This window comes from Amblyraja radiata, chromosome 1 (genome assembly GCF_010909765.2).
Source record: "Amblyraja radiata isolate CabotCenter1 chromosome 1, sAmbRad1.1.pri, whole genome shotgun sequence".
In the NCBI taxonomy this organism is placed as follows: domain Eukaryota; kingdom Metazoa; phylum Chordata; class Chondrichthyes; order Rajiformes; family Rajidae; genus Amblyraja; species Amblyraja radiata.
Window position 1 is genome coordinate 184,309,637 of NC_045956.1, and position 12,873 is coordinate 184,322,509.

General features: G+C 51.1%; 2 protein-coding genes across 4 annotated transcripts in view; both read right to left on the reverse strand.

Annotated features, from left to right (window-relative positions):
* The window catches only part of aup1 (AUP1 lipid droplet regulating VLDL assembly factor), a 62,197-nt gene extending 60,098 nt beyond the window's left edge, over positions 1-2,099 (reverse strand). Inside the window, exon 1 of one of the 2 annotated variants that reach the window (XM_033035925.1) lies at positions 1,956-2,099. In XM_033035925.1, coding sequence (XP_032891816.1) covers positions 1,956-1,999 — 44 coding nt within the window. In that variant the 5' untranslated portion in view covers positions 2,000-2,099. The remainder of the gene's footprint in view (positions 1-1,955) is intronic. The other variant, XM_033035918.1, reaches the window with a different exon arrangement.
* A 3,422-nt stretch (positions 2,100-5,521) lies between these two features.
* mrps26 (mitochondrial ribosomal protein S26) lies at positions 5,522-12,656 on the reverse strand. 2 transcript variants are annotated; one of them, XM_033035946.1, is made up of 5 exons: positions 12,649-12,656; positions 11,966-12,205; positions 9,179-9,325; positions 7,883-8,006; positions 5,522-5,714 (listed from the first exon to the last, which is right to left on the reverse strand). In XM_033035946.1, exons 2-5 carry the CDS (start codon positions 12,166-12,168, stop codon positions 5,583-5,585), a joined length of 606 nt encoding a protein of 201 aa, XP_032891837.1. In that variant the 5' UTR covers positions 12,169-12,205; positions 12,649-12,656; the 3' UTR covers positions 5,522-5,582. The 2 variants fall into 2 exon arrangements, with proteins under 2 accessions (XP_032891837.1, XP_032891828.1); XM_033035937.1 differs by lacking the exon at positions 12,649-12,656 and having other exon boundaries at positions 11,966-12,269.
* Positions 12,657-12,873: the final 217 nt, after the last annotated feature.

Below are 12,873 nucleotides of genomic sequence, written 5' to 3' on the forward strand. Positions count from 1 at the left end.
CTTCTCAACCCCATTCTCACCTCCCTCTGTGTGGAAAAAATTGCCCCTCAGGTTCCGAGTAAATCTTTCTCCTCCCACCAAGTAAATCATTTCCCTCTGGTTTTTGATTCACCTGCCCCAGGGTGGTGAAGGCTGTGCATCTGTGCACTGGCTTTTCCCCAGTCATTTTCTGATCTAGTCATTCCCAGCCTCTCTCTTTGAGGCCAGAATATTCCCCTTGATTTCACCTCACCCCAGATTAGATCACTCCCCACCACCCCCACCGTTAGTCTTTGCCTTGATATCAAGCCTCACTCTCCCTCCACCCATTTTGTTTCTACCCCGGGACCACCCACTAACCACTGCTCCACCATCCCAGCAACCACCCAACAACCTCCCAATTTCCATCCCCAAAATCCCCACGCCTTCCCAACAACCAAAACCCTTCTCCCGCCACTACACTCACAGAAACATAGAAAATAGATGCAGGAGGAGGCCATTTGGCCCTTCGAGCCAGCACCACCATTCATTGCGATCATGGCTGATCGTCCCCAATCAATAACCCGTGCCTGCCTTCTCCCCATATCCCTTGACTCCACCAGCCCCTAGAGTATCTAACTCTCTCTTAAATCCATCCAGTGATTTGGCCTCCACTGCTCTCTGTGGCACGGAATTCCATAAATTCACAACTCTCTGGGAGAAAAAGTTCCTTCTCACCTCAGTCTTAAATGGCCTCCCCTTTATTCTAAGATTGTGGCCCCTGGCTCTGGACTCGCCCAACATTGGGAACATTTTTCCTGCATCTAGCTTGTCCAGTCCTTTTATAATTTTACAATTATAACTCCTCCCAACCACCCCACTCATAAGGTCAAAAGTGTCCCCAGTGCATGTAGGATGGTGTTTGTGCATGGGGATTGCTGGTCAGCGCAGACTTGGTGAGCCGAAGGCCTGTTTCTGCGCTGTATCTCTTCTGGTCATAAAGAATAGGAACAGAAATAGGAGCAGTACATAAGGTCATAAGGAATAGGAGCAGAATTATTCCATTCGGCCCATCAAGTCTACTCTGTCATACAATCATGGCAGATCTATCTCTCCCTCCTAACCCCATTCTCCTGCCTTCTCCCCATAACCTCCGACACATTCCCCCTCTCCCTGTCCTCTCCCCACCCTCAATTGATGATTTATTTCTCATTTGCTTTGCTGGACACTTCAACTGTCAGTTTCACGTGACAATCAACTACTCCGACCCTCCACTCCCCGCATTCTCACTCCCTTCCTGGGCCAATCTAACCCCCTCCATCTCCTTTCCACCACAGGATTGGCTCTCCCCCATCAACCCCCTTCCATCCCTGTCCTTCCTATCTTTCCCCTCCTCCCCCCACCCCCACTTCCCTACTTCCACCACTGCCATCGGCTCTCATCACACTATCCCTTTCCCTGCCCATCTCCCCCCTCACCTCTCTCCCTACCACCCCTCGCCTTCCCATTTCACTCACCACCCTTTCCTCTTCTCACCTCCTCTCACCTCTCCCCCTCCTCACTCAACTTCCCCCCTCCACTTCCTCTCACCCCGACTCCCCCTCCTCTCAACCCCTCACTCGCCTCCCCCCTCCTCTTCTCACCCCCTCTCCCCACCTCTTACCCTTCCTCACTCACGCCCCCCCCCCCTCTCACCTCCCCAGGGCCAGTCACAAGTTATAGGAGTAGAATTAGACCGTTCGGCCCATCGAGTCAGGGCTCGAAGGGCCGAATGGCCTACTCCTGCACCTATTGCCTATTGAGCACTCCGCCGTTCGATCACGGCTGACCTGCCCGCCTCCCAACCCCTTCTCCCCTCGTGTGTGTGTATGTGTGTGTGTCCCCGACACCCACCTTCTTCCCTGTGGCCATCAAACTGTACAACTCCCTCCCCTCTGTGGTGTGGTGTGGTACACTGACTGAGACTGACTCTCCTCTCCCCCCCCGGACACACTCACCTTCTGAAGTCGAAGAGATTCTCCACCCGCGGCGCCGCCTCCATGGCCCGGCCCCGCTCCCCGGTCGCAGCGACAGCGACAGCGACAGTGACGGGCGGCTTCACCCTCACCCCCCGCGCTCACAGGCCGCTCTCTATTCCCCCCTCTCCTCTCTACCCGACCCCCAGGCAGCGGCTCCTCAACCTCCACTCTCCCCCCTCCCTGGGCCCGGGCCCGCACTCACAGGCCGCCGCCGCCTCTCCTCACTACAGCAGCAGCAGCTACTTCCTTCCTTCCTGCCTTCCCACACCCCGCTCCCCCCTCACAGGTGTGTGTGTGTGTGTGTGTGTCTCTCTCTCTGCCTCTCTCTGTCTCCGCTCCCCCCTCACAGCCCGCAGTTCCCTCTCACTCTCCCCGCTGCCGCCGCCGCCATGTTGTTCTCTCCCCCCTCCCCCGAGCCACCACGGCATTACACCGCCAGTGCGCAGGCGCCGCGCTCGGCCTGCCGGGACCTGTAGTCCCCACCGTGCTCGCTCCCCATTGGTTGCAGCTCCACTACAACTACAACTCCCTGCATGCTGCGCGGCGACGCCTAGCGCACTACTTCCCGCCGGCGCCGCGCTCAGCATGCCGGGAGTTGTAGTCCCACGCTCTTTGCCAACTCCTCGCACCCTAGCGGTTGGCAGGCGTAACTGGACCACAACTCCCAGCATGCTGTGCTGCTGCGCATGCGCACGCCCCCTCCTCCGCTGGCTGGCCGACCGAGGGAGTACGCATGCGCGCTTCTCCAGCTTGCATGAATGGGGTAGTTCAAACTCAAGTACAATAGGGGGCAGATGATGTCAGTGGTGTGATGCTCCAGCTAATGCTTCTCAGTGTACTATACTACACCCAGATCCACACAGAGAGTGCAAAATATAGTTCTCAGCACTGTAGTGCAAGTTCCATAGACAAAGTCCAATGCCCACAATGGAGTAGAGGTTCGCTCGTGTATCAGATGAAGTTCTGAAATCATAGAACCATAGACAATAGGTGCAGGAGTAGGCTATTCGGCCCTTCGAGCCTGCACCGCCATTCAATATGATCATGGCTGATCATCCAACTCAGTATCCTGTACCTGCCTTCTCTCCATACCCCCTGATCCCTTTAGCCACATCTAACTCCCTCTTAAATATAGCCAATGAACTGGCCTCAACTACCTTCTGTGGCAGAGAGTTCCAGAGATTCACCACTCTCTGTGTGAAAAATGTTTTGCCACAGTGCCCAGTGCCCGGTGACGGTGTTGTTGCCTTACAGCAAAATGCAGTGCCAGAGACCCGGGTTCGATCCCGACTACGGGCGCTGTCTGTACGACCTCTGGTCCTAGACTATCCCACCAGTGGAAACATCCTCTCCACATCCACTCTATCCAGGCCTTTCGCTATTCAATAGACAATAGGTGCAGGAGTAGGCCATTCGAGCCAGCACCGCCATTCAATGTGATCATGGCTGATCATCCCCAATCAGTACCCTGTTCCTGCCTTCTCCCCATATCCCCTGACTCCGTTATTATTGGCTATATTAGGTAAATTTCAATGAGGATCCCCCTCATCCTTCTAAACTCCAGCGAGGCCCAGTGTCGTCAAATGCTCATCTTATGTAAATTCAATAATTCTTGCGATCCTTCTCTGGACTCTCTCTAGAGTCAGCGCATCCTTCCTTAGATATGGGGCCCAAAAGGTTCAAAGGTTGATTTATTGTCACATACACCTAGATGTAGTGAAATTCTTTTTGCCAATGCAGCACATAAAAAAGAATACAAACATAACAATAATAAATAGCTTTAACATAAAAACATCCCCCCATAATGGAGGCACAAAGTCCAGTCCCATCCCCAATGTCCACCCATAGTCGGGCCTATTGAGGCCTCCACAGTTGCCTCTACGGAGGCCCGATGTTCCAGGCCGTCCTCGAAAATGGCTCACAATCAGCCATGATCACAGTGAATGGCGGGCTGGCTCGAAGGGCCGAATGACCTGCTCTGCACCTATTGTCTAGTGTAATACTCCAAATGTGGTCTGACCAGTGCCTTCTAAAGCCTCAACATTACATCCCTGATTTTGTATTCTAGTCCTCTTGAAATAAATGTTAGCATTGCATTCGCCATCTTTACTCCCAATTCAGTGGCAAATCAAATTCCTTGTATGTTTTTACATACTTGGCTATTAGATTAATTACAATACAATACAAAATGTCCTACCCCTTATTTTTAAACTGCGACCCCTGGTTCTGGACTCCCCCAACATTGGGAACATTTTTCCTGCTTCTAGCCTGTTCAATCCCTTAATAATGTTATATGTTTCTATAAGATATCCTCTCATCCTTCTAAATTCCAGTGAATATAAGCCCAGTCGACCCATTCTTTCATCGTATGTCAGTCCCGCCATCCCGGGAATTAACCTGGTGAACCAACGCTGCACTCCCTCAATAGCAAGAATTTTCTTCCTCAAACAAGACCAAAACTACACACAATACTGCAGGTGTGGTGTCACCTGGGCCCTGTACAACTGCAGTAGGACCTCATTGTTCCCAAAACTCAAATCCTCTTGCTATGAAGGCCAACATGCCATTGGCTTTCTTCACTGCCTGCTGTACCTGCATGCTGTCTTTCAGCGACTGAATGTACAAGGACACCCAAAGGTAGACAAAAAATCTGGAGAAATTCAGCGGGTGAGGCAGCATCTATGGAGCGAAGTAATTGGCGACGTTTCGGGTCGAGAGCCTTCTTCAAATGTCTCGACCCGAAACGTTGCCTATTCCTTCTCTCCAGAGATGCTGCCTCACCCGCTGAGTTACTCCAGCATTGTATGTCTACCTTCGATTTAAACCAGCATCAGCAGCTCTTTCCTACACCGCTCCAACATGCTGTATTTAAAAAAAATATATCACACAGATATATTTATTGATACAATACAGCTTCAGGATACCATTATAGTTCCTCTTTTGATACATTGTGATTATGTGATTATTGAATAAGATCTGAAGAAGGGTCTCGACCCAAAACGTCACCTATTCCTTCGCTCCATAGATGCTGCCTCACCCGCTGAGTTTCTCCAGCATTTTTATCTACCTGTGATTATGAAGCAATCTAGGCATTTGTCTGTAGTGTCTTTATTGATAGAATGTAGCTCAATGCATATTAAAGTGTATTTATTAATACAGTGTGTCTCAGCCTGCATTACATTATGCAGTACAGAGAATGGACACTTGGTTGAAGTTGGTACCGAACTCAAGACAATTCACTGACAAACCTGTACGCCTTTGGAGTGTGGGAGGAAACTGGAGCACCCGAAGAAAACCCACGCAGGTCACAGGGCGAACATAAAACTCCGTACAGGCATCACCCGTAGTCAGGATCGAACCCGGGTCCCTGGCGCTGTGAGGCAGCAACTCTACCGCTGTGCCAACGAGCCAACCTCTCACCCCACTCCCCCACCCCCAGAGGGGGCTCTCACTCCCCTCTGCTCCTCCTCTCCCCTTCCACTCTTCTCTCCATTCCCATCTACCCCCCCCCCCCTCCATTCCCCCCCCTCCATCCCCCCCCCCCCTCCTCTCCCCACCCAAGGGTTTGGGTTCCAAGCAAGCCAGGGGTTGTCGAACGGGTCCACCCTACTGCTGCACGGTTTGTTTTGCCACTCTGCCCTCCTTGTCCAGGGCAAAGTTATAACTCTGCGGACTGTCCAGAGCCTCCTCGATTCGCTGCTCCAGGTTCTCCAGTGTGATGAAACTCTTCACTTCCTCCTGTGAATTGAAAGAGACCGTCAAACAAACCAACCTCCCTTCCATCGACTCCATCTACACCTCACGCTGCCTCGGCAAGGCCAGCAGCATCATCAAGGACCAGTCTCTCCCCGGCCATTCCCTCTTCTCCCCTCTCCCATCAGGGAGACTGAGGTGAGAAAAAACTTTTTCACTTAGAGAGTTGTGAATTTATGGAATTCCCTGCCACAGAGGGTAGTGGAGGCCAAATCACTGGATGGATTTAAAAGAGAGTTAGATAGAGCTCTAGGGGCTAGTGGAGTCAAGGGATATGGGGAAAAGGCAGGCACGGGTTATTGATTGGGGACGATCAGCCATGATCACAATGAATGGCAGTGCTGGCTCGAAGGGCCGAATGGCCTCCTCCTGCACCTATTTTCTATGTTTCAGGCAAAAGGTGTAGGTGTGAAAACGCACACTTCCAGATTCAGGGACAGTTTCTTCCCAGCTGTTATTAGGCAACTGAATCATCTTACCACAACCAGAGAGTGGTGCTGAACTACGATCTACCTCATTGGAGACCCTCGGCCTATCTATGATCGGACTTTACTGGACTTTATCTTGCACTAAATGTTATTCCTTTATCATGTATCCATACACTATGGACGGCTTGTTTTTCCGCTGACTGGATAGCACGCAACAAAAAGCTTTTCACTGTACCTCGGTACACGTGACTATAAACTAAAGCTGATCTTCTCCCCTCTCCCATCAGGCACGAATTGCAGAAGTGTGAAAACGCACACCTCCATATTCAGGGACAGTTGTTATCAGGCAACTGAACTGTCCTCTCATCAACTAGAGACGGCTTGGATAGAGTGGATGTGGCGAGGATGTTTCCACTAGTGGGAGAGTCTAGGACCAGAGGGCACAGCCTCAGAATTAAAGGACGTTCTTTTAGGAAGGAGATGAGGAGAAATTCCTTAAGTCAGAGGGTGGTGAACCTGTGGAATTCTTTGCCACAGAAGGCTGTGGAGGCCAAGTCAATGGATATTTTTAAGGCAGAGATAGATAGATTCTTGATTAGTGCGGGTGTCAGGGGTTATGGGGAGAAGGCAGGAGAATGGGGTTAGGAGGGACAGATAGATCAGCCATGATTGAATGGCGGAGTAGACTTGATGGGCCGAATGGCTCTGCCTATGGCAGTAAAGCACCACTGAACCAGCACTGCCCGGCCCCGATGCACTTCTCAAACTGACAGACAGGTGTCACTGTGGACAAGAAAATGTTGTCACTGCCCACAAAACATGCAGGAAGGAACTACAGATGCTGATTTACACTGAAGATAGACACTAAATGCTGGAGTAACTCAGCGGGTCAGGCAGCATCTCTGGAGAGAAGGAATGGGTGACGTTCAGACCGAAGAAGGGTCTCGACCCGAAACGTCACCCATTCCTTCTCTCCAGAGAAGCTGCCTGTCCCACTGAGTTACTCCACCATTTTGTGTCTTACATTTTTTTCCTACACTTTAGTCTTTCATCTTTGGAGATACAGCATGGAAACAGGTCCTTCGGCCCACCGATCTAGCACTACCCTGCACACACTGGGGACAATATACAATTTTAACCAAAGTCAATTAACCTACAAACCTGTCGGTCTTTGGAGTGTGGGAGGAAACCGGAGCACCCGGAGAAAACCCACGCAGGTCACGGGGAGAACGTGAAAATTCCGTACAGAGTGAACCCGTAGTCAGTTTGGAACCCGGGTCTCTGGCGCTTCACCTTGCGTATGGCGTGCACAGCCTAAAGTTGTAGGTCAACTTGTTCTATTTGATGTATTTGTTTGTGCACGTCGGGTTGATTGCATTAGTCATAGAAACATATTAGTCAGGGTGCCAGGCCATGGGGAGAAGGCAGGAGAATGGGGTTAGGAGGGAGAGATAGATCAGCCATGATTGAATGACAGAGTAGACTTGCTGGGCTGAATGGCCTTATTCTGCTCCTATGACTTATGAGCTTAAATGTGTGCTCTCTAGCATCTGATTTTGCCATGCAGGAGTCATAGAGTTATACAGTGTGGACTCAGTGTAGATGGGACATGTTGGTCGGCATGGACAAGTGGGGCCGAAGGGCCTGTTTCCACGCTGTGTGACTCTATAAGGAGAGATTTCCTGAAACAAAGGGCAATGTTAGCGAGCGCAGCGCAGTGCCCACCTGCAGTTGGAGAACCTCCCTCTCCTTCTCGCTGAGGAATTCGGCCCGTTTATTTTCCCTGCTAGCAGCGGCCTGGAGACTCCGATCCGCCTCGAGTTCAGCCTCCTGCCGGAGCCGATCGTCCCTGTTAAACGACACAAACAAGAAATTTTAAAAAACACCAGCTTGAAAAAAAGCCGAGGTGACAGTGAAAAGCTTTTGTTGCGTGCTAACCGGTCAGCGGAAAGACAATACGTGATTCCAATCGACCGTCCGCAGTGGACACAACTTACAACCCAATGGAAGATAAGACACAAAAATGCTGGAGTTACTCAGCGGGACAGGCAGCATCTCTGGAGGGAAGGAATGGGTGACGTTTCGGGTCGAGACCTTTCTTCAGACCCTTCTCGACCGTTCGGCCCACTGAGTATATCGTAACATTTATGATATTGTACCATATTGCATCATATCTTATACTGTATCATATTGTTTCATTTTATATTAAATCATATATTGTGTCATTTTCATATCATATTGTATCAGATCGTACCATTTCGTAGATAGAGTGATACAGTGTGGAAACAGGCCCTTCGGCTTCAACTTGCCCACACCGGCCAACAATGTCCCACCTACCCGAGTCAAACATGTCCGATCCATGTACCTGTCTGACTGTTTCTTAAACAATGGGATAGCCCCAGCCTCAACTACCTATTCTGGCAGCTTGTTCCATACACCCACCACCCTCTGTGTGAAAAAGGTTACCCCTCAGATTCCTATTAAATCTTTTCCCCTTCACTTTGAACCTATGTCCTCTGGTCCTCGATTCCCCTACTCTGGGCGAGAGACTCTGTGCATCTACCCGATCTATTCCTCTCATCATTTTGTTATATCATATTGTATCGTATCATAATCGCATCGTAGGTAGACGAAAATGCTGGAGAAACTCAGCGGGTGAGGCAGCATCCATGGAGCGAAGGAAATAGGTGATGTTTCGGGTCGAGATGTTTCGGTTCTATGTTTCTATGAGACCCTTCTTCAGTCTGAAGGAGGTTCTTGACCCGAAACGTCGCCTATTCCATCGCTCCATAGATGCTGCCTCACCCGCTGAGTTTCTCAAGCATTTTTGTCTACCTTCGATTTTTCCAGCATCTGCAGTTCTTTCTTAAACATAATATAACCATATAACAATTACAGCACGGAAACAGGCCATCTCGGCCCTACAAGTCCGTGCCGAACACTTAGTGACGACACTTATTAATCGTATCGTATATCATATCATATCATATCGCTATGGTAGAGGGGTCGTAGCTGACTCACCGCAGCCCCTGCAGCCGCTGGTTCTCCTGCTGGTTAAACTCCATCAGCCTCCGATGCTCCTCAGCCTCTGTCCTGGCACGCTCCTCCGCCAGCGAGCCCACCTCCTCTTCATAACGCTTCCGCAACAAGGCCTCCTTGAACTCACCCCTGCGTAATGAGAGGGAAAAGCAACGGCATGTCAAGCAGCAACTCCAGGGACGGAGGGCAGCGTAGGTTTACCAGGTTAATTCCCGGGATGGCGGGATAAGCATATGTTGATACAATGGAGCGGCTGGGCTTGTACATTCTGGAGTTTAGAAGGATGAGAGGATATCTTATTGAAATATATAAGATAATTAAGGGATTGGACACGCTGGAGGCAGGAAACATGTTCCCGATGTTGGAGGAGTCCAGAACCAGAGGCCACAGTTTAAGAATAAGGGGTAAGCCATTTAGAATGGAGACGAGGAAACACTTTTTCTCACAGAGAGTTGTGAGTCTGTGGAATTCTTTGCCTCAGAGGGCGGTGGAGGCAGGTTCTCTGGATGCTTTCAAGAGAAGAGTTAAATAGAGCTCTTAAAGATAGCGGAGTCAGGGGATATGGGGAGAAGGCAGGAACGGGGAACTGATTGTGGATGATCAGCCATGATCACATTGAATGGCGGTGCTGGCTCGAAGGGCCGAATGGCCTACTCCTGCACCTATTGTCTATTGATGGGAGTTCATGAGTTTAGTTTATTGTCACGTATACTGAGGTACAGTGAAAAAATATTTTGCGCACTAACCAGTCAGTGGAAAAACAATACACAATTACAATCGACTCATCAACAAGAGGTACTTAAGTTCTTAGGTTTACACCAAAGATAGACACAAAAAGCTGGAGTTTCTCTTCTTTGGCAGAAGGGTCTCGACCTGAAACTACACCCATTCCTTCTCTCCAGAGATGCTGCCTGTCCCACTGAGTTACTCCAGCATTTTGTGTCTACCTTCGATTTAAACCAGCATCTGCAGTTCCTTCTAGTACATAACTAGGCCATCAAGTCTATGCCATTCGATCATGGCTGATCTATCTTTCCCTGCTAACCCCATTCTCCTGCCTTCTCCCCATAACCCTTGATACTTGTACTAATCAAGAATCCGTATATCTCTTGCCTTAAAAATATCCACTGACTTGATCTCCACAGCCTTCTGTGGCAAAGAATTCCGCAGATTCACCACCCTCTGACTAAAGAAATTCCTCCTCATCTCCTTCCTGAAGGAACATCCTTTAATTCTGAGGTTGTGACCTCTGGTCCTAGACTCTCCCACTAGTGGAAACATCCTCTCCACATCCACTCTATCCAAGCCTTTCACTATTCTTGCGGTGAAAAGCTTGGTAGTTTAGTTTAGACAATAGGTGCAGGAGTAGTCCATTGGGCCCTTCGAGCGAGCACTGCCATTCAATGTGATCATGGCTGATCATCCACAATTAGTATCCCGTTCCTGCCTTCTCCCCATATCCCCTGACTCCGCTATCTTTAAGACCCAGACCTAACTACCTACTACAGATGTACCACATCCCTCCCAGGATCCTTCTCCCTAACCCCATGCCCGACCTTCTGAATATTACAGATATACCCCCAACCCGTTACAGGTGTGTCCCAACCCTTCCTCCCATTACAGATGTGTTCCCTGACTCTTTTCCCTACAGATGTGCCCCAGACCTCTCTCCCTATTAGATGTACCCAACCCCCCTGCCCGTACTACAAATGTACCTCTGATCCTGTTCCCCTGACCCCTCCCTTACAGATGTTCCCCTGACCCCTCTCCTGTTACAGATGTTCCCCTGACCCCTCTCTCCATTACAGATGTTTCCCTGACCCCTCTTTCCATTAGATGTTCCCTTGACGCCTCTCTCCATTACAGATGTGCCCCTCACCCCCCCTCTCCATTACAGATGTGCCCCTCCCCCCCTCTCCATTACAGATGTTCCCCCGACCCCTCTCCTGTTGCAGATGTTTCCCTGACACCCCCCCATTACAGATGTTCCTCTGTCCTCTCCATTACAGATGTTCCCCAGATCCCCCTCTCCCGTTACAGATGTTGCCATGACCCGTCTCCATTACAGATGTTGCCCTGACCCTTCTCAATTGCAGATGTTCCCTGACCTCTCGCCCCACTACAGAAACATGGGGAACATCTGTAACAGGGGGAAGGGCCGGGGTACATCTGTAGCAGGGTAGGTGGGCCAGGATCGTACCTGAGCAGGGTCAGTGGAACATCTGTATTAGGGACAGGGGTTGGGGACAATTCTGTGGCAGGGAGAGGGGGACGGGGAGAGGGGCGGGAGACGGGGAGAGGGGGGGGGGGGGGGGGGGACGGGGGAGAGGAGTGGGAGAGGGGGCGGGGAGAGGGGTGAGGGAGACAGGGAGAGGGGGGGTGGGGTACGGGTAGAGGGATGTGAGAGGGGAGGGGGACGGGGAGAGGGGTGAGGGACGGGGAGAGGAGAGGGGTAGCGGGGAGGGGGGAGGTGGGGGACAGGGAGAGGGGAGGTGGGGGACAGAGAGAGGGGAGGTGGGGGACAGAGAGAGGGGAGGTGGGGGACAGAGAGAGGGGAGGTGGGGGACAGAGAGAGGGGAGGTGGGGGACAGAGAGAGGGGAGGTGGGGGACAGGGAGAGGGGAGGTGGGGGACAGAGAGAGGGGAGGTGGGGGACAGGGAGAGGGGAGGTGGGGGACAGGGAGAGGGATGTGAGGGGAGGGGGACGGGGAGAGGAGATGGGTGGGGGACGGGTCAGTAGGGGTGGGTGGGGGTGATGGTCTGCTCTCACCGCAGTGCAGCGACCACAGCAACGTAGTGCCTGTAGCGATCCTGCACCACCAGCAGCTCGGCCGGGTCGACGGGCGTGGGCACTCGCAGTCGATCCGCCTTGGAGCGGGCCGGCGGGTCGGTGCGGCACTTGCGGCCGCGACACGGAACCAGGCGGGCGGGCAGCGCAGCGGGCAGTAGCCGGCGGCAACAACGAGCCCACATACCCGGGGGGAGAGAGGTTAGATGCAGGGGGAGAGATCTCACATGGGCGCCGCCATGAACGGAAACACCCGCTGTATCCACTCAAGGTTAAAGGTCTCAATGCATGTTGCAATGCACTTATCAAAATCAAAACCAACCCCAAAAATAACCCCCATCAAACCGTACAATCTGCCTGAAGCGCTTAAAAATACCGGCCAGCTGCATTTAAGGTTTTGCATTTTTTTTTTAATCCAATTTTATTTCGGTTCTGGCGAGTTTTTTTTAAACCAGTTAAAGACTTGCGTTTCGCATGCGCCTGTATCAAAGTAGCAAGCAAAATGCTGGAGTAACCATGCCATAACCATAAACACACCAACCTCTCCCAATATTTTACAAACTACCCGAAACGCTTAAAAAGAGCGGACAGCTGCATTTAAGCTTTTGCATTTTTAGGGGGGGGGGGATCTTATAGAAACTTACAAAATTCTTAAGTGGTTGGACAGGCTAGATGCAGGAAGATTATTCTCGGTGTTGGGGAAGTCCAGAACAAGGGGTCACTTTAAGGATAAAGGGGAAGTCTTTTAGGACCGAGATGAGAAAATCATTTTTCACACAGTGAGTGGTGAATCTGTGGAATTCACTGCAACAGAAGGTAGTTGAGGCCAGTTCATTGGCTATGTTTAAGAGGGAGTTAGATGTGGCCCTTGTGACTAAAGGGATCAGGGG

Bases quoted from the DNA above. Each gene is read 5' to 3' on its own strand.
- mrps26 (XM_033035946.1), bottom strand. From the start codon at position 12,168: ATGTGGGCTCGTTGTTGCCGCCGGCTACTGCCCGCTGCGCTGCCCGCC. The intron at 8,007-9,178 runs GTGAGTCAGCTA...GTCGTTTAACAG, and splicing joins CAGCGGCTGCAGGGGCTGCG to GGACGATCGGCTCCGGCAGG. The intron at 5,715-7,882 runs GTGGGCACTGCG...TTCAATTCACAG, and splicing joins GGGAGGTTCTCCAACTGCAG to GAGGAAGTGAAGAGTTTCAT.